Here is a 17,722-nt window from a genome sequence, read left to right as displayed (position 1 = left end):
TGTACAGGTCCAGGAGTGTTCAGGCCCAGGAGTGTACAGGCCCAGGAGTTTGCAGGCCCAGGTGTATGCAGTCTCAGAAGTGAGCAGATACAGGAGTGTGCAGGCCCAGGTGTGTACAGGCCAAAGTTCGTGCAGGCCCAGGCGTGTGCAAACACCAGAGTGTGCAAGACAGGAGTGTGCAGGTCCAGGAGTATACAGGCCTAGGTGTGTTCAAGCCCAAGATTGTGCAGGTCCTGGAGTGTGCAGGCCAATGAGTGTGCAGTTCCAGGAGTTTGCAGGCCCAGTAGTTTGCAGGCCCAGGCCAGGGAAGGCCCAGACCAGGGAAGGCCCACGAGTGTGCAGACAGAGGAGTGTGCAGGCCCAGGAGGGTGCATTCCTAGGTGTGTGTAGGCCCATTAGTGTGCAGGCCCAGGCCAGGGCAGGCCCAGGAGTGTGCAGGTCCAGGACTGTGCAGTGCCAGGAGTGTGTAGACACGGGGCGGAGCAGGCACATGAGAGTAGTGGCCCAGGAGTATAGAGGCCCAGGTGTGTTCAGGCTCTGGGATGCGCAGGCCCAGGAGTATAGGGTCTAGGGTTGTGCATGCCCAGAAGTGTGCAGACAGAGGAGTGTGCAGGCCCAGGAGCGTGCAGGCCCAGGCCAGGTCAGGCCCAGGAGTGTACAACCCAGGAGTATACAGACCGAGGAGTGTGCAGACCCCGGAGTGTGCAGACTCAGGTGTGTGCAGGCCCAGGAGTGTACAGGCCCACGTTCGTGCAGGCCCAGGCGTGTGCAAACACCACAGTGTGCAGAGACAGGAGTGTGCAGGCCCAGGAGTATACAGGCCCAGGTGTGTTCAAGCCCAAGGTTGTGCAGGTCCTGGAGTTTGCAGGCCAATGAGTGTGCAGTTCCAGCAGTTTTCAGGCCCAGTAGTTTTCAGGCCCAGGCCAGGGAAGGCCCAGACCAGGGAAGGCACAGCAGTGTACAGGTCCAGGGGTGTACAGTCCCAGTAGTGTGCAGAACCAGGTGAGGGCAGGCCCCAGAGTGTGCAGGCCCAGGAGAGGGCAGGCCCAAGGGTGTCCAGGCGCAGGAATGGGGAGTCCTAGGACCGTGCACGCCATGCAGAGGGCAGGCCCATGAGTGTACATGGCCAGGAGTGTGCAGGCACAGGAGGGAGGAGGTACACGAGTGTGCAGGCCTAGGAGTGTGCAGGACTTGTGAGGGCCGTCACAGGAGAGGGCAGGGCAATTTGGGGCAGGCCCAGGAGTGTGCAGACAGAGGAGTGTGCAGGCCCAGGAGGGTGCAGTCCCTGGAGAGTGCAGGCCCATTTGTGTGCAGGCCCATGCCAGGGCACGCCCAGGAGTGTACAGGTCCAGGAGTGTGCAGGCCCAGGAATGTGTAGGCACAGGAGTGGGCAGGCCTAGGAAAGGGCAGGCCCAGGAGTCAAGAGGCCCAGGTTCGTGCAGGCCCAGGTGTGTGCAGGCCCTGGAGTGTGCAGGCCCAGAGGTATGCAGACACAAGACGGAACAGGCCCATGAGTGTGCAGGCCAAGGTGTGTGCAGACCCAGGAATGTGCAGTCCCAGGAGTTTGCAGACACGGGGGGGAGCAAGCACACGTGTGTACTGGCCCAGGTGTGTAGAGGCCCAGATCTGTGCAGGCTCTGGGTTGTGCAGGCCCAGGAGTGTGAAGATGCAGGGGTATGCAGGCCCAGGAGTGTGCAGACAGAGGTGTGTGCAGGACCAGGAGCGTGCAGGCCAAGGCCACGGCAGGCCCATGAGTGTACAGGCCCAGGAGTATACAGACCGAGGAGTGTGCAGACCCCGGAGTGTGCAGAGACAGGAGTGTGCAGGCCCAGGAGTGTGCAGGCCCAAGAGTGTGCAGGTCCAGGAGAGGGCGGGCCGAACTGGGGGCAGGCCCAGGTGAGGAAAGGCCCAGGAGCGTGCAGGCCCAGGAGTGTGAAGACACCAGAGTGTGCAGTTCCATGGGTGTGCTGGCCCAGGAGTGTGCAGACAGAGGAGTGTGCAGGCCCAGGTGTGTACAGGCCCAGGAGTATACAGACCGAGGAGTGTGCAGAACCCGGAGTGTGCAGAGACAGGAGTGTGCAGGCCCAGGGGTATACAGGCCCAGTACTCTGCAGGCCCAGGAATGTCCAGGCCCAGGAGTGTGCAGATGAGGGATTGTGCGGGCCCAGGAGAAGGCAGGCCCAGAAATGTGCAGGCCCAGCAGGGTGCAGGCCCAAGTATGTGCAGGCTCATGATTGTGCAGCTCCAGGTGGGTGCAGGCCAATGAGTGTGCAGTTCCAGGAGTGTGAATGCCTAGGAGAGGGCAGGCACGGCTGTCAAGAGTCCCAGGTTCGTGCAGGCCCAGGTTTGTGCAGGCCCAGCAGTGTGCAGGCCCAGGAATGTGCAGGCTCAAGTGGGAAGTGTTTGTTGGGCCTGAGCAACTGTCCCCTGTCCTCCACCTCTGTCCCTGCCTGGCTGCACCTCTGCAGCTGCTCTCCTGCTCTCCTGGCCTCTTAGCTCTGTATCCCTCTCCCTCTCATGGTAGTCTTCTCTGCGTTTGCCTGCCTCTGGACAGATGGCCCAAGTCAGGACCCATGGGGGCTAGGGTGGAGGGGACTGGGGACTGGGTGGGGGAATTCAGAGAGCTGTCCTGTCCCCTGTGGTCCTCATTTGCACATCCATGTACTGGGCTGAGGAGGAACTCCATGCCCCAGGACACGCCCTAACTTCACAGGTCGTGGAGTACGGCCTGGATGCCTGGGGAACCGGCCTGGTGGGCGAGGACAGGGCAGGAATGGACAGGGGCGGACCCACTGCCTCTGCTGCCTCACCTGCTGGGCTGGGGAGAGCTCTGCCCAGGAAGCAGGAAGGCCTAGCAGGATGCGGGCCTCTCCCAGGGCCCTCATCCCGGCCGACTGAGGCCCCGTGGGCCAGAGAGGCCATAGCCTGCAGGCTGGGGCGCCAGGGTGGGAAGGAGGCTGGGAGCCCCCTGACCGTGTGCCCTGTCTCCTGGGTGGCCAAGGCTGCCTGGCTGCCGTTCATTTGCTCAGTTTATCAGGTAATGAGATGAAAGTGAGGCTTCCAGACAGAGGGGGCGTTGAGCCGGGGGAGAATGGCTGCTTCCTTCTGGGCCTGGAGGGGCAGCCCACCCCCCAGCCTTGCCCACTCCTCTGCTGCCCCCTCACAGCCCACCCAGCCCAGGAGCCCTGTGGCCACCCAGCAGAGGGGGTCCTGCGAGCCTCTGCCGAGCACTGTGGGCCCCAGGAGTCCTTGCGAACAGTCCCCCATTGCGGTTACGCTAGTCTGAATGACATTCGTTAGGTGTCAGCTGTGAGTGGGACGCACGTTAACGGCACAGCAATGATAACAGAAGTAGCAGTCACCACTCGCTGAGTGTCCCTCCGTGGTGGTTGCGCGGCCAAGCTCAGGTGGCGGTCTGGGACCAGGAACAGGGCTCGTCTGTGATAAGGGCCAGGCACCCTGTGTCAGGACCCGAGGTCAGTCTGTGATGAAATTCAAGGCTCAGTGTGTGACCAGGGTCATGTCTAGGTCTGAGGGTCAGCCTGTCCTCTGAGCCGGTGGCCCCCTGCCTGGCCTCTCCACCCCCTCCTCCCACCACGTCCTCACCACCTGGGTCACCAAGGTAACCAGCCTTGAAATAATGGGTGTTTCAGCAGCTGAGGCCTAACTTGAATTTATCCTGAAAGACTCAGTTCTGCAGCAGTTGCCAGGGAAACTAAGGGGCATCCTGTCTCTCCCACCCACTGCCAGTTTCCACGTCAGTCAGGCTTCCACTTGACACCTGGGCTGGGGCAGCAAAGGGGGGTGGGCAGAACGTGCCCACCCTGGCCCTGCTACCAGTCCTGTCTCCTGGACCCCAGGCCTCTGTGCTTTTGTCTCAGTGTGATGGGATGGGATGGGATGGCTCAGCAGGGGAGCCCACTGAGGTATATATAGAGTGCCAGGCGGGAGGCCCTGGGGTCGGTTTTGGCAGGCAGGCTTAGTCTGGGGCCAGCGAGCGGAGCACTTGGAATCTGATCCTGGATTTGATCCCAGCTCCTCTCCTTGTCAGCCTGGTGGCTAACTTGGTGTCTCTGTCTGCATCTGTCAAATGGGTGTGGTCATGGGGCTGTTGAGGTCATCCGAGCAAAGTGGTAGTGATGAAGGCCCCCTGGGCAGCCTCGGCTGTCATATCTTCAGAGCTGCTCCCCTGCCCTGTGCCGAGGGCATGGAGGCATTCCTGGGGCTCCCTGCCTTCCCCCGGGCTCTGGTCTGCTTCCCATCTCCTCCACCCTGGCCCCCAGGGTCTTTCCACAACATTCCCAGTTCAGAGTGAAGTCCTGTTTGTGCAGTATCCTTGAGACCCTGGCTTCACCTGTCTTCTGAGACTTGGGCCTCCACACCATCTCCAGGGCAGACCTTCCTCTTTGAGCCTCAGTTGTCTCTGCTGTAGGCGGGTGAACGTTTGGTTCCTGGGTGGACTGAGACTCAAGGCTTCTGTGTACTGAGGTTACCAGCACAGAGCAGGCGCAGGGGGTAGTCAGGACTCCCTTGCCCAGGTTTATACCCAGAGAGCCAACCTTGGGGAGAGCAATCTTCCTTGAAGATTGTGGGGCCCAGTCCAACTCAGCCTCCTCCCCAATTGGGGAAGCAGGGCGTCGCTTCAGGTGGGCAGGCTCAAGTCTTCCCATCTGAACAATGAGAGCAGAGAGGTCTCCCTTGTGGGATCACAAGGCATCGTGCCCAGACCCAGGACGTGGCTCAAAACCAGGTCCCTCGGCCCCCGCATAGTCAGGATTCATGCAGAACTCAGCCCTGCCCCTGCCCTGCGGCCCTCCCTGGCAAGTCCTCCCTGGGCCTCTGCTGCACAGCTGGGAGCTCAGGGGTCAAGCACGGTGCACGCCCACTCCCGTAAGGTTGCAGCCACCCCTCCTACCCATCCCTTGTCTGGCAGAGGGGCTCTGCCTCTGGGTTCAGGGGAAAGTGGGACCCATGGGAGGGTGGGCTCTGTGAGAGGAGAAGTTTCTGCTAGGGCGTGGGGGGTGTGATATTCTCAGTTGCCACATCACTCAGCAGGGAGAAGGAGCCCCGCCTTCCAAATTGGGGGAGTTAGGGGTGTCCCTTTCTAGCGTCCGGTTCATTCACCAGGCCCCCCTTGATGGTCAGTTCCCAACACAGGCACGGGGACCGCTGGGAGGGGACTCTGCACATCTCTAGCCGCCCTCCCCGGAACAGAGCACCTGGACACTGAACCTGCTGCCCATCAATACAGTGGGTTCCCTGGGATCAACTCTGATCCCAGCAACGTGCCCACACCTGTCATCTCCCACCATTTCAGGCATCAGTCCGTCCTCAGATGAGGGGTTTGAGGCCGTGGTGGGATGTACTTCACGGGCATAAATAGCATAAAACTACATGGTAGTGATGGTCGGACAGCATGGGAATGCACTTAATGTTCCTGAAATGCAGTTTAAAAGGGAAAAAATCTGTATTTTATTAAAGGAAGTGGGAAATGGAAAATTATAGAATGCCATAAATGATGTAAAACAAATAAACTAAACTAAAGAAGAAGAAAACAAAAGCAAATTCAGGGGTAGGGAAGTCAACTTCGGGTAGGGGAGGGGATACATGTTGGGATTTTGGAGAAGGTGTAGGAGGGGGCAGAGGGGGCTCAGCCCTAAGGGGTGATGATGCCCGAAATGGTTCTCCACTGCCCAGCGGCGCAGGTGCAGGTGCAGGATCTGCAGGCTTTTCAGGAGCAGCAAGATCAGCAGGAGCGGCAGGCTCTTCAGGAGCGGCTAGATCAGCAGGAACGGCAGGTTCTTCAGGAGCGGCGGGCTCTTCAGGAGCGGCAAGATCAGCAGGAGCTGCAGGCTCTTCAGGGGTGGCAAGATCAGCAGGAGCGGCAGGCTCTTCAGGAGCTTCAGGCTCTTCAGGAGCGGCTAGATCAGCAGGACCGGCGGGCTCTTCAGGAGCGGCGGGCTCTTCAGGAGCGGCTAGATCAGCAGGAGCAGCGGGCTCTTCAGGAGCGGCTAGAGCAGCAGGAGCGGCAGGCTCTTCAGGAGCGGCAGGCTTTTCAAGAGCTGCAGGCTGTTCTGGAGCGGCTAGATGATCAGGAGCAGCGGGCTCTTCTGGAGTGGCTAGATCAGCAGGAGCGGCAGGCGCTTCAGGAGCGGCTAGATCAGCAGGAATGGCGGGCTCTTCAGGAGCGGCTAGATCTGCAGGAGCGGCAGGTTCTTCAGGAGCGTCGGGCTCTTCAGTAGCTGCAGGCTGTTCAGGAGCGGCAAGATCAGTAGGAGCTGCAGGCTCTTCAGGAGTGGCAAGATCAGCAGGAGCGGCGGGCTCTTCAGGAGTAGCGGGCTCTTCAGGAGCGGCAAGATCAGCAGGAGCTGCAGGCTCTTCAGGAGTGGCAAGATCAGCAGGAGCTGCAGGGTCTTCAGGAGTGGCAAGATCAGCAGGAGCGGCAGGCTCTTCAGGAGCGGCTAGATCAGCAGGAGCGGCAGGTTCTTCAGGAGTGGCGGGCTCTTCAGGAGCGGCTAGAGCAGCAGGAGCGGCAGGCTCTTCAGGAGTGGCAAGATCAGCAGGAGCGGCAGGCTCTTCAGGAGCTGCAGGCTGTTCAGGAGCGGCTAGATTAGCAGGAGCAGCGGGCTCTTCAGGAGTGGCTAGATCAGCAGGAATGGCAGGCGCTTCAGGAGCGGCTAGATCAGCAGGAACAGCAGGCTCTTCAGGATCGGCGGGCTCTTCAGGAGCGGCAGGCTCTTCAGGAGCGGCTAGATCAGCAGAAGCGGCAGGCTCTTCAGGAGCGGCTTGATCAGCAGGAATGGCGGGCTCTTCAGGAGCGGCTAGATCAGCAGGAGCGGCAGGTTCTTCAGGAGTGGCGGGCTCTTCAGGAGCGGCTAGAGCAGCAGGAGCAGCAGGCTCTTCAGGAGTGGCAAGATCAGCAGGAGCGGCAGGCTCTTCAGGAGCTGCAGGCTTTTCAGGAGCTGCAGGCTGTTCAGGAGCGGCTAGATGAGCAGGAGCAGCAGGCTCTTCAGGAGCAGCTAGATCAGCAGGAATGGCAGGCGCTTCAGGAGCGGCGGGCTCTTCAGGAGCTGCAGGCTGTTCAGGAGCGGCAAGATCAGTAGGAGCTGCAGGCTCTTCGGGAGTGGCAAGATCAGCAGGAGCGGCAGGCTCTTCATATGCAGCTGGAGCAGCAGGATCTTCATGTTCAGCAGGAGCAGCTGGAGGGTGTTCGCGGTCTCGTGCTGGACCCTGGTGGTCCTGTTTTTGTTTTCTGGCGTCTTCCCCTGCCTCTGCCTGCTCTGGACCTGTAACTGTTGGACGTGGAGAGAGCTTTAAGTCTAGTGGTTCTGCTCAGGCACAACCTGGAAAAAGGTACCCACATGCCTCCCTTTCCACGTGCCTTTTCAAGGACAGAAATCTTCCCAGAGCTTTGCAGGCAGCTCCCACTGAGCAAGTGCCCACAGGCACTTGTTCTGTGACTGAATTCTTCCAGACAGGTGGTCTGAGGCCAGTCTTTGCTCTGGTCCCAACTACAGACTTTGGGGATGCCTCCCTGTGTGGCCCAGCCCTCCGCCCTCCCTCACCTACACACCCACACCGGCCCCGCCCTTCTCACCTTTGGGCTCTGCTTCGGGGGGCTCCTGGTCCTCTACCTGAATCCCCAGGAGGTGGGCACGGTGCTCCAGGTCAGAGCCGGGGGTGCTGAGCTGCCCCTCAGCCCTGGGCAAGATCCTGGGGAGAGACCTGGGCGATGTCTGGGCAGGAGGCCGTGGTGGTGGGGAGCCCTTCATACCCAGACTCTTCTGGAGCCTGTGCTGGCCTTCCACAGTGTGGCACACCAGCCCCTCACTTGGAGAGGTGGCATGAGTGTCCTGGTTCCCCGGATCCTGCGGTGTCTGGCTCTGCAATGACAGTGACCGGCAGCCGGCCCGGTCCGGAGGTCTCAGAGCCCTGCCCGGCCAGGACCACTCCTGCTTCTGCCCCACTCGACCCTCTGCTGCCAGATCCGACTGGGACCTTGGTCATCTCAGTCACCCGGGAGGCAAGAGACACACCCTAGGGCATGGGCGCCACCTCGGGCAGCAGGGCCCTGCCCCGGTTCTCCACATCCCAGCCAGCCCACTTGGACCCAGGCTGGGGACGTGATCGGCCCCCCAGGCCTCTGACCCTTCCTCAGCCTGCTCTTGCTTGAGGCAGGACCCCCCCCCAACATGACTGCCCCACCGCCACCAGTCAGGAAGGGGCCGTGGGGCCACCCGGGTGGGGTCTGAGTGGTGACCCGGCCTGGGCGGGCCTGCCCTGGGCCTCCCTGTGTTACCTTTCGGTCCCTCTGGCCAAAAGGCCAGAGGCGCCTGGGGTGAGACCCGACCCACTGTCGGCACTGTTGGCAAAGGCCGTTGCTGCGGGCTTTCCGGGGGCCGCGACCTCGGGATCTTGGGATGCAACAAAACATGTCTGAGCTGAGCTGAGTTCACCAGCCAAGTCAGTTGAGAAGTGTCCTTCTCTACACAGCGGGTGCCTGGTGACCTGGGTCCCAAGTTCTGTTGGGCTCTGTTGCCAGGGAAGTGAGGTCACTTCCTGGGGTCCCCTTCCCCAAGCTTCCTCCTTACACAAAGCTCCCCAAGGGCCTCTCTGGGCTGCTGATGGCTCACTTCCCACCCCATGCCATGTCCACCCAGTGACACCAACTCGGCCCCTCCTATTGCCCTGGGGAGGCCTGGATGCAGCCAGGGTCACAGCTCTGACGACACAGCTGGGTTCAGACCCGGCTCCCCCGCCAGCAGTGCTGTCACCCTGGACAAGCCACCTGCTTCTCAGGGTCTCCCCAATCCCCCATTGGCCCAGTGGGGATCATTCAGGACCCTGCTTCCTAGGAAAGCCATCATGTCTCTAGAACCACAAACACCTACTGCACCTGTCACCTCTGCGGGCTGGCATCACAGGGAGCTCATGCACAGACTCAGCAAAGGAAGGGCCCCACAGAGGGCTTGTGGGGAGCAGGGCACACCCCACACAGGCCGGGGTCTGCCCTGGGATCTGGGGAAAGTCACCCTCCTTGCCGCCTGCTTCCCAGCTCCCTGTCGGCGGGTTGAAATTAAACACAACTCTGATATCGTCCATTCTGGCATGCGACCTCCTAGGTCGTTCTGTCATGTCAGATTCAGGCCCAGTGCCCCATCTAGGCCTCTAGGGTGCGCTGCCCCACAGTGGCTCCCTGCTTTTTTTTTGCCTTCTGGTCACACATCCTTGTGTGATTCCCACACAGTCCCCTGCAGGTTGGATGGATACTGGGACCGGGTTCTGCCAAATTGGGGGCAGGTGCAGGCAAGGAAAGGCCCAGGAGTGTGCAGGCACAGGAGTGTTCAGGCCCATTAGTGTGCAGGCCCAGGCCAGGGCAGGCCCAGGTGTGTACAAGTCCAGGAGTGTGCAGGTCCAGGAGTGTACAGGCCGAAGAGAGGGCATGCCCAGGAGTGTGCAGGCCCAGGAGTGTGCAGGTCAAGGAGAGGGCGGGTCTAATTGGGGGCGGCCCAGGCGAGGAAAGGCCCAGGAACGTACAGGCCCAGGAGTGTGCAGACGAGGGATTGTGCGGGCCCAGGAGAAGGCAGGCCCAAGAGTGTGCAGACACAGAAGTCAGCAGGCCCTGGAGTGTGCAGGCCTAGTAGTGTGCAGACAGAGGAGTGTGCAGGCCCAGGAGGGTGCATTTCCAGGAGTGTGCAGGCCCATTATTGTGCAGGCCCAAGAGTGTACAGGTCCAGGAGTGTGCAGGCCCAGGGGTGTGCAGACATAGGAGTGTGTAGTCCCAGGAGTGTGCCGGCACAGGTGGGAACAGGCCTAGGAGTGTGCAGGCACAAGTGGGAGTAGGCCCAGGAGTGTGCCGGCACAGGAGGGAGCAGGCCCAGGAGTGTGCAGGCCAAGGAGAGTGTAGGCCCAGGAGAGGGCAGGCCCAGGAGTGTGCAGGCCCAGGAGTGTGCAGCCCCAGGTGTGTGCAGACAGAAGCTTGTCCAGGGCCAGGAGAGTGCAGGCCCAGGGCAGGTCAGTCCCAGGAGTGTACTGTCCCAGGAGTATCCAAGGCCAGGAGTGTGCAGAGACAGGAGTGTGCAGGCCCAGGGGTGAACAGGCCCAGATTCGTGCAGGCCCAGGTGTGTGTAGGCCCTGGAGTGTGCAGCCCCAGAGGTCTGCAGACACAAGACGGAACAGGCCTAGGAGTGTGCAGGCCAAAGAGTGTGCAGACCTGGGACTGTGCAGTCTCAGGGGTGTGCAAACACGGGGTAGAGCAGGTACTCGAGTGTACTGGCCCAGGAGTGTAGAGGCCCAGGTGTGTGCAGGCTCTGGGATGTGCAGGCCCAGGAGTGTGCAGGCCTAGGAGTGTGCAGACAGAGGAGTGTGCAGGCCCAGGATGGTACATTTCCAGGAGTGTGCAGGCCCATTAGTGGGCAGGCCCAGGAGTGTACAAGTCCAGGAGTGTGCAGGCCCAGGAGTATGCATCACAGTAGTGTGCAGACCCAGAGGTGTGCCGGCACAGGTTGGAACAGGCCTATGAGTGTGCAGGCACGGGAGGAAGAAGGCCCAAGAGTGTGCAGGCCAAGGAGAGTGCAGTCCCAGGAGTGTGCAGTCCCAGGAGTGTGCAGGCCCAAGAGTGTGCAGGTCCAGGAGAGGGCCAGCCGAATTGGGGGCAGGCCCAGGCACGGAAAGGCCCAGGAGCGTGCAGGCCCCAGGAGTGTGCAGACGAGGGATTGTTCGGTCCCAGTAGAAGGCAGGCCCTGGAGGGTAGAGGGCCAGATGTGTGCAGGGCCTGTAGTGTTCAGGCCCAGGTGTGTGCAGGACAGGTGAGGGCCGTCACAGGAGAGGGCAGGGCCAAATGGGGCAGGCCCAGGAGTGTGCAGACAGAGGAGTGTGCAGGCCCAGGAGTGTGCATTCCCAGGAGTGTCAGGCCTATTAGTGTGCAGGCCCAGGCCAGGGCAGGCCCAGGAGTGTACAAGTCCAGGAGTGTGCAAGCTTAGGAGTGTTCAGGCCGAAGAGAGTGCAGGCCCAGGAGAGGGCATGCCCAGGAGTGTGCAGGCTCTAGGGTGTGCCGACCCAGTAGTGTGCAGACACAATACGGAACAGGCCAAGGAGTGTGCAGGCCAAAGAGTGTGCAGACCCAGGACTGTACAGGCCCAGGAATGTGCAGACACGGGAGGGAGCAGGCACACGAGTGTACTGGCACAGGAGTGTTCAGCCCAGGTGTGTGCAGGCTCTGGGTTGTGCAGGCCCAGGAGTGTGCAGACAGAGGAGTGTGCTGGCCCAGGAGGGTACAGTCCCAGGAGTGTGCAGGCCCATTAGTATTCAGGCCCAGGCCAGGGCTGGCCCAGGAGTGTACAGGCCCAGGAGCGTACAGGCCCAGGTGTGTCAGGCACAGGAGTGTGCAGGCGCACAAGTGTGCAGTCCCAGAAGTGTGATGGCACAGGAGGGAGCAGGCCCAGAAGTGTGCAGATCCAGGACTGTGCAGGCGTAGGATAGGTGAGGCCCAGGAGTGTGCAGACAAGAGGAGTGTGCAGGCCGAGGAGCGTGCAGGCCCAGGTGTGTCAGGCACAGGGGTGTGCAGGCGCACAAGTGTGCAGTCCCAGAAGGGTGATGGCACAGGAGGGAGCAGGTCCAGAAGTGTGCAGATCCAGGACTGTGCAGGCGTACGATAGGTCAGGCCCAGGAGTGTGCAGCTCCAGGAGAGTGCCGGCCGAACTGGGGCAGGCCCAGGAGAGAGAAGGCCCAGGGTTGTACAGGCCCAGGAGTATGCAGTCACAAGAGTGAGCAGATACAGGAGTGTACAGGCCAAAGTTCGTGCAGGCCCAGGTGTGCGCAGGTCCAGGAGCGTGCAGGCCCAGAAGTGTGCAGATACAATACGGAACGGGCCCGGGAGTGTACAGGCCCAGGTTCCTGCAGGCCCAGGTGTGCGTAGGTCCAGGAGTGCGCAGGTCCAGGAGTGTGCAGGCCCAGTTGTGTGCAGGCCCAGGATTGTGCAGGCCCTGTCGACCCTGGAGGGCAGGATGCCGTGACCAGAGGAGGCGCTCTGTAGGACTGGGGGCGGAGGGCGGGAGAGCAGGCGGTTGGAGAGTCGGTGGTGAGGGCTGGAAAGGGGCAGAGCTGCACCAACCAGGTGTGCGGACCTGAGGGCGTGAGGCTGGGCGGCCTGCCGAGGGTGTTCCTGCAGCAGTGCTGGCCCTGGGTGAGGATGTGGTGGGACCAGGGCTGAGCCAGCGGGGCAGAAGGAGGAGGAGCGGGGAGGAGGGCGCCAGAGGGTGCACAGTGGACCGGTCACTGGGCATCTGCAGGTTTGGAGGCGCTCTGCTGTGTGGGGCTCCAGGCCTCCCTGGGTCTGGGGACGTGGGTGTGATGTGACTCGGAAGGAGGCCGGGTGCGCTTCGGACAGCACCCGCCATCTCTCCCACCCAGGCCCAGTGCTCATGGTCGTGTTGCAGCCTCAGTTTTCCGTCCACTGTCCCAGCAACCCGTTGGTGGTATTCTGAGCAGAGGCAGAGGGTGAGAGTCCTGACTTGGCTTTCCTTCCCTGTGTTTCCAAGTCCACACTCATTCCGCAAGTCGCACGACAGGCCAAGAAATCGGGAGACGCGGTGTCGGGGTAAAGAATAGTGAGTTGATTTGGAAAGCCAGCTGACCGAGAAGATGGCAGGCTAATGTCCTGGAGAGCCACCTTCTCCGAGTGAGAATTCAGGCTCCTTTTACGCTAAAAAGGAGAGGGGTTGTGGGTGGTTGGTGCAAAGTCCTTGGTGCAGGAATTCTTTGTTTTTGCAGTTGTGGGTCAGCTCATGGGGCCCCTGTAAAACCTCTAACAAAACAAATGTTACTTTCTGTTCTGCAGCTGCTTGTGTGTATGGGAGAGCAAAAGAGGTTTTATCCTGAAGGCTGAGAGCCTTGAGAACAGGCTCTTCTGTCAATTTCAGGCTGAAGGCAACATTGATTTCCAAAAGGTGCAGAGCTGGTAAGACAGCCTGGAAAACAGCAGAGGGTTAAAGGAAAAAGAACAGATCTAATAGGCAGTCAGATCTGGTCTTTTCTATTACACCTGCTGCCCCAGCAGGGCTGGCCTCAGGGAGGAAGGGCGCCCCCCCCAGCCCCCGAGAGCCGCCTGCAGGGGGTGGGGAAGGCAGGGAGGGGGTCTGCCGTGCTGGGGAGGTAAACTAGACATGGCTGATACATGGACAGTGAGTGCAAAGTTAGAAAACCTCTGGGTTTTCCCTCTTTAGGGAGGGAGAGGGAGGCTCAGCATAGGTCCTTGAGCTTCCGCGAGAGAAGTGGCTCTCAGCCCAGGTCGGCTGCGGGCGCCTCTGGGGTTGTCACACCTGAGGGGCCCTCTGTGGACGGGTCCTGTGTTCTTGGCACTGACGTGGATTTTCCTCCTCCTCTTCCCCAAGGGGCGGTAGTGGCTCCGGGGGCAGCTTCCAGCCGATCACGGCCATCCTGCTGTCCTCATGCACGCTGGCCCTGCACGCCCGGCAGCTGGACGTCAGGCTGCAGCTGGACTACGTCTCCGCCTCGCAGGTAAGAGGAGCCCCGCTGCTTCCCTGGGGACCGGCAAGGGGGTCCCTCGGGAGGGGTTTCGGTTGGGGGCTCCTGGCTAGACGCCACAGCCGTGTGAGTGGCACCGTTGGGGTGAAGGAGGCTGGTGCCAGGGACAGGGCAGGTCCAGGAGTATGCAGGCCCAGGAGTGTGCGGGCCCAGGAGTGTGGAGACACTGGAGAGGGCCGGCCCAGGAGTGTGCAGGGACAGATGTGAGCAGACCCTGGAGTGTGCAGGTCCATGAGAGGGTCGGGCGAAGTGGGGGCTGGCCCGGGATAGGGCATGGCCAGGGGTGTGCAGGCCCAGAGTGTGCTTGCCCAGGGTTGTGCAGACACAGGACTGTGCAGGTGCAGGAGTGTGTAGGCCCAGGAGATTGCTGGCACAGGTGGGAACAGGCCTAGGAGTGTGCAGGCATAGGTGGGAGGAGGCCCAGGAGTGTGCAGGCCCAGTAGTGTGCAGGCCCAGGAGTGTGCATACAGAGGAGTGTGCAGGCTCAGTAGGGTGCAGGCCCAGGCCAGGGCAGGCCTAGGAGTGTACAGGCCCAGGAGTGTGCATGTCCAGGAGTGTGCAGACACCAGAGTGTGCAGAGACAGAAGTGTGCAGGCCCAGGAGTGTACAGGCTCAGGCCTGAGCAGTCCCAGGAGTGTGCAGAGAGTGGAGGGTGCAGGCCCAGGCCATGGCAGGCCCAGGAGTGTGCAGTCCCAGGAGTGTGCCGGCACACGTGGCAACAGGCCTAGGAGTGTGCAGGCATAGGTGGGAGCAGGCCCAGGAGTGTGCAACCCAGGAGTGTGCAGAACCAGGTAGGGGAGGCCTAAGGGTGTTCAGGCGCAGGAGGGAACAGGCCAGGAGTGTGCAGGCCAAGGAGAGTGCAGGGCCAAGAGAGGGCAGGCCCAGGTGTGTGCATGCCTAGGAGTGTTCAGGCACAGGAGGGAGGAGGCACACGAGTGTGCAGACGCAGGAGTGGGCAGACACAGGATTCAGCAGGCCCAGTAGTGTGCAGGTCCAGGAGTGTGCAAGCCCAGGAGTGTGCAGGCCAAGGAGAGTGCAGGCCCAGGAGAGGGCAGGCCGAGGAGTGTGCAGGCCCAAGAGTGTGCAGGTCCAGGAGAGGGCGGGCCGAACTGGGGGCAGGCCCAGGCGAGGAAAAGCCCAGGAGCGTGCGGCCCAGGAGTGTGCAGACGAGGGATTGTGCGGGCCCAGGAGAAGGCAGGCCCAAGAGTGTGCAGACACAGGAGTCAGCAGGCCCTGGAGTGTGCTGGCCCAGGTGTGTGCAGGCCCAGGAGAGTGCAGACAGAGAGTGTGGAGTCCCAGTAGTGTGCAGGCCCAGTTGTGTGCAGGCCCAGGATTTGCAGGTCCTGGAGTGTGCAGGCCCAGAGGTGTGCAGACACAAGTCGAACAACCCCAGGAGTCTGCAGGCCAAGAAGTGTGCATAGCCAGGACTGTGCAGTCCCAGGAGTGTGCAGACACGGGGCGGAGCAGTCACACGAATGTACTGGCCCAGGAGTGTAGAGGCTAAAGTGTGTGCAGGCTCTGGGATGCGCAGGCCCAGGAGTGTGCAGGTCCAGGGGTGTGAAGGCCCAGGAGTGTGCAGACAGAGGAGAGTGCAGGCCCAGGAGCGTGCAGGCCCAGGCCACGGCAGGCCCAGGAGTGTAAAGGCCCAGGAGTATACAGAGCGAGGAGTGTGCAGTCCCCGGAGTGTGCAGAGACAGGGGTGTGCAGGCCCAGGAGACGGCAGGCCCATGAGTGTGCAGTTCCAGGAGTGTGCAGGCCTAGGAGAGGGCAGGACCTGCAGTGAAGAGGCCCAGGTTCGTGCAGGCCCAGGTATGTGCAGGCCCTGTAGTGTGCAGGCCCAGAGGTGTGCAGACAGAAGTCGAACAGGCCTAGGAGTCTGCAGGCCAAGGAGTGTGCATAGCCAGGACTGTGCGGTCCCAAGAGTGTGCAGACACGGGGCGGAACAGGCACACGACTGTACTGGCCCAGGAGTGTAGAGGCCCAGGTGTGTGCAGGCTCTGGGATGCGCAGGCCCAGGAGTGTGCGGGTCCAGGTGTGTGAAGGCCCAGGAGTGTGCAGACAGAGGAGTGTGCAGGCCCAGGAGTGTGCAGATCCAGGAGGATACAGGCCTAGTTGTGTTCAGGCCCAATATTGTGCAGGTCGTGGACTGTGCAGGCCGATGAGTGTGAAGTTGCAGAAGTGTGCGGGCCCAGTAGTGTGCAGGCCCAGGCCAGGGAAGACCCAGACCAGGGAAGGCCCAGGATTGTACAGGTCCAGGAGTGTGCAGGCCCAAGAGTGTGCAGACACAGGAGTCAGCAGGCCCTGGAGTGTGCAGGCCTAGGAGTGTGTAGGCCGAGGAATGTGCAGACAGAGGAGTGTGCAGGCCCAGGGGTGTGCAGGCTCAGGAGTGTGCACACAGAGGAGTGTGTAGGCCCAGGAGGGTGCATCCCTAGGTGTGTGCAGCCCCATTAGTGTGCAGGCCCAGGCCAGGGCAGGCCCAGGAGTGTACAGGTCCAGGAGTGTGCAGGCCCAGGATTGTACATGCCCAGGAGTTTGCAGGCCCAGGAGTATGCAGTCTCAGGAGTGAGCAGATACAGGAATGTGCAGGCCCAGGTGTATGCAGTCTCAGGAGTGAGCAGATAAAGGAGTGTGCAGGCCCAGGTGTGTACAGGCCCAGGTTCGTGCAGGCCCAGGCGTGTGCAAACTCCAGAGTGTGCAGAGACAGGAGTGTGCAGGTCCAGGAGTATACAGGCCTAGGTGTGTTCAAGCCCAAGATTGTGCAGGTCCTGGAGTGTGCAGGCCAATGAGTGTGCAGTTCCAGGAGTTTGCAGGCCCAGTAGTTTGCAGGCCCAGGTCAGGGAAGGCCCAGACCAGGGAAGGCCCACGAGTGTGCAGACAGAGGAGTGTGCAGGCCCAGGAGGGTGCATTCCTAGGTGTGTGTAGGCCCATTAGTGTTCAGGCCCAGGCCAGGGCAGGCCCAGGAGTGTGCAGGTCCAGGACTGTGCAGTGCCAGGAGTGTGTAGACACGGGGCGGAGCAGGCACATGAGAGTAGTGGCCCAGGAGTATAGAGGCCCAGGTGTGTTCAGGCTCTGGGATGCGCAGGCCCAGGAGTGTAGGGTCTAGGGTTGTGCATGCCCAGAAGTGTGCAGACAGAGGAGTGTGCAGGCCCAGGAGCGTGCAGGCCCAGGCCAGGTCAGGCCCAGGAGTGTACAACCCAGGAGTATACAGACCGAGGAGTGTGCAGACCCCGGAGTGTGCAAAGTCAGGTGTGTGCAGGCCCAGGAGTGTACAGGCCCACGTTCTTGCAGGCCCAGGCGTGTGCTAACACCACAGTGGGCAGAGACAGGAGTGTGCAGGCCCAGGAGTATACAGGCCCAGGTGTGTTCAAGCCCAAGGTTGTGCAGGTCCTGGAGTTTACAGGCCAATGAGTGTGCAGTTCCAGCAGTTTTCAGGCCCAGTAGTTTTCAGGCCCAGGCCAGGGAAGACTCAGACCAGGGAAGGCACAGCAGTGTACAGGTCCAGGGGTGTACAGTCCCAGTAGTGTGCAGAACCAGGTGAGGGCAGGCCCCAGAGTGTGCAGGCCCAGGAGAGGGCAGGCCCTAGGGTGTCTAGGCGCAGGAATGGGGAGTCCTAGGACCGTGCACGCCATGCAGAGGGCAGGCCCATGAGTGTACATGGCCAGGAGTGTGCAGGCACAGGAGGGAGGAGGTACACGAGTGTGCAGGCCTAGGAGTGTGCAGGACTTGTGAGGGCCGTCACAGGAGAGGGCAGGGCAATTTGGGGCAGGCCCAGGAGTGTGCAGACAGAGGAGTGTGCAGGCCCAGGAGGGTGCAGTCCCTGGAGAGTGCAGGCCCATTAGTGTGCAGGCGCATGCCAGGGTACGCCCAGGAGTGTACAGGTCCAGGAGTGTGCAGGCCCAGGAATGTGTAGGCACAGGTGTGGGCAGGCCTAGGAAAGGGCAGGCCCAGGATTCAAGAGGCCCACGTTCGTGCAGGCCCAGGTGTGTGCAGGCCCTGGGGTGTGCAGGCCCACAGGTATGCAGACACAAGACGGAACAGGCCCATGAGTGTGCAAGCCAAGGTGTTGCAGACCCAGGAATGTGCAGTCCCAGGAGTTTGCAGACACGGGGTGGAGCAAGCACACGTGTGTACTGGCCCAGGTGTGTAGAGGCCCAGATCTGTGCATGCTCTGGGATGC

At 61.4% G+C, this 17,722-nt stretch overlaps 2 protein-coding genes across 2 annotated transcripts in view; one reads left to right on the top strand and one right to left on the bottom strand.

Annotated features, from left to right (window-relative positions):
• The window catches only part of LOC140689400 (uncharacterized), a 106,362-nt gene extending 92,386 nt beyond the window's left edge, over positions 1-13,976 (top strand). Inside the window, exons 13-15 of the mRNA XM_072950118.1 lie at positions 12,412-12,608; positions 12,839-12,958; positions 13,392-13,976. Of these exons, the coding sequence (XP_072806219.1) occupies positions 12,412-12,608; positions 12,839-12,958; positions 13,392-13,752 (678 nt within the window). The 3' untranslated portion in view covers positions 13,753-13,976. The remainder of the gene's footprint in view (positions 1-12,411; positions 12,609-12,838; positions 12,959-13,391) is intronic.
• On the bottom strand, positions 5,258-8,707 carry LOC140689563 (uncharacterized). Its single transcript, XM_072950605.1, has 3 exons — positions 8,300-8,707; positions 7,598-7,883; positions 5,258-7,292 (listed from the first exon to the last, which is right to left on the bottom strand). The coding sequence occupies exons 1-3, from the start codon at positions 8,432-8,434 to the stop codon at positions 5,500-5,502; spliced, it is 2,214 nt and encodes a 737-aa protein (XP_072806706.1). The 5' UTR covers positions 8,435-8,707; the 3' UTR covers positions 5,258-5,499.
• Positions 13,977-17,722: the final 3,746 nt, after the last annotated feature.

Source organism: Vicugna pacos, chromosome 26, assembly GCF_048564905.1.
Source record: "Vicugna pacos chromosome 26, VicPac4, whole genome shotgun sequence".
Taxonomy (NCBI): domain Eukaryota; kingdom Metazoa; phylum Chordata; class Mammalia; order Artiodactyla; family Camelidae; genus Vicugna; species Vicugna pacos.
The sequence above is the reverse complement of the archived record's forward strand: the minus strand, read 5'-3'. Positions and strand labels throughout refer to the sequence as shown.

What these genes read in the sequence shown, in the direction of transcription:
- LOC140689563 (XM_072950605.1), bottom strand. Translation starts at nt 8,434, where the DNA reads ATGTTTTGTTGCATCCCAAGATCCCGAGGTCGCGGCCCCCGGAAAGCC. An exon ending in TTGGCCAGAGGGACCGAAAG is followed by an intron (nt 7,884 to 8,299) that starts GTAACACAGGGA and finishes CTGTCATTGCAG; the next exon opens with AGCCAGACACCGCAGGATCC. An exon ending in CCCCGAAGCAGAGCCCAAAG is followed by an intron (nt 7,293 to 7,597) that starts GTGAGAAGGGCG and finishes CACGTCCAACAG; the next exon opens with TTACAGGTCCAGAGCAGGCA.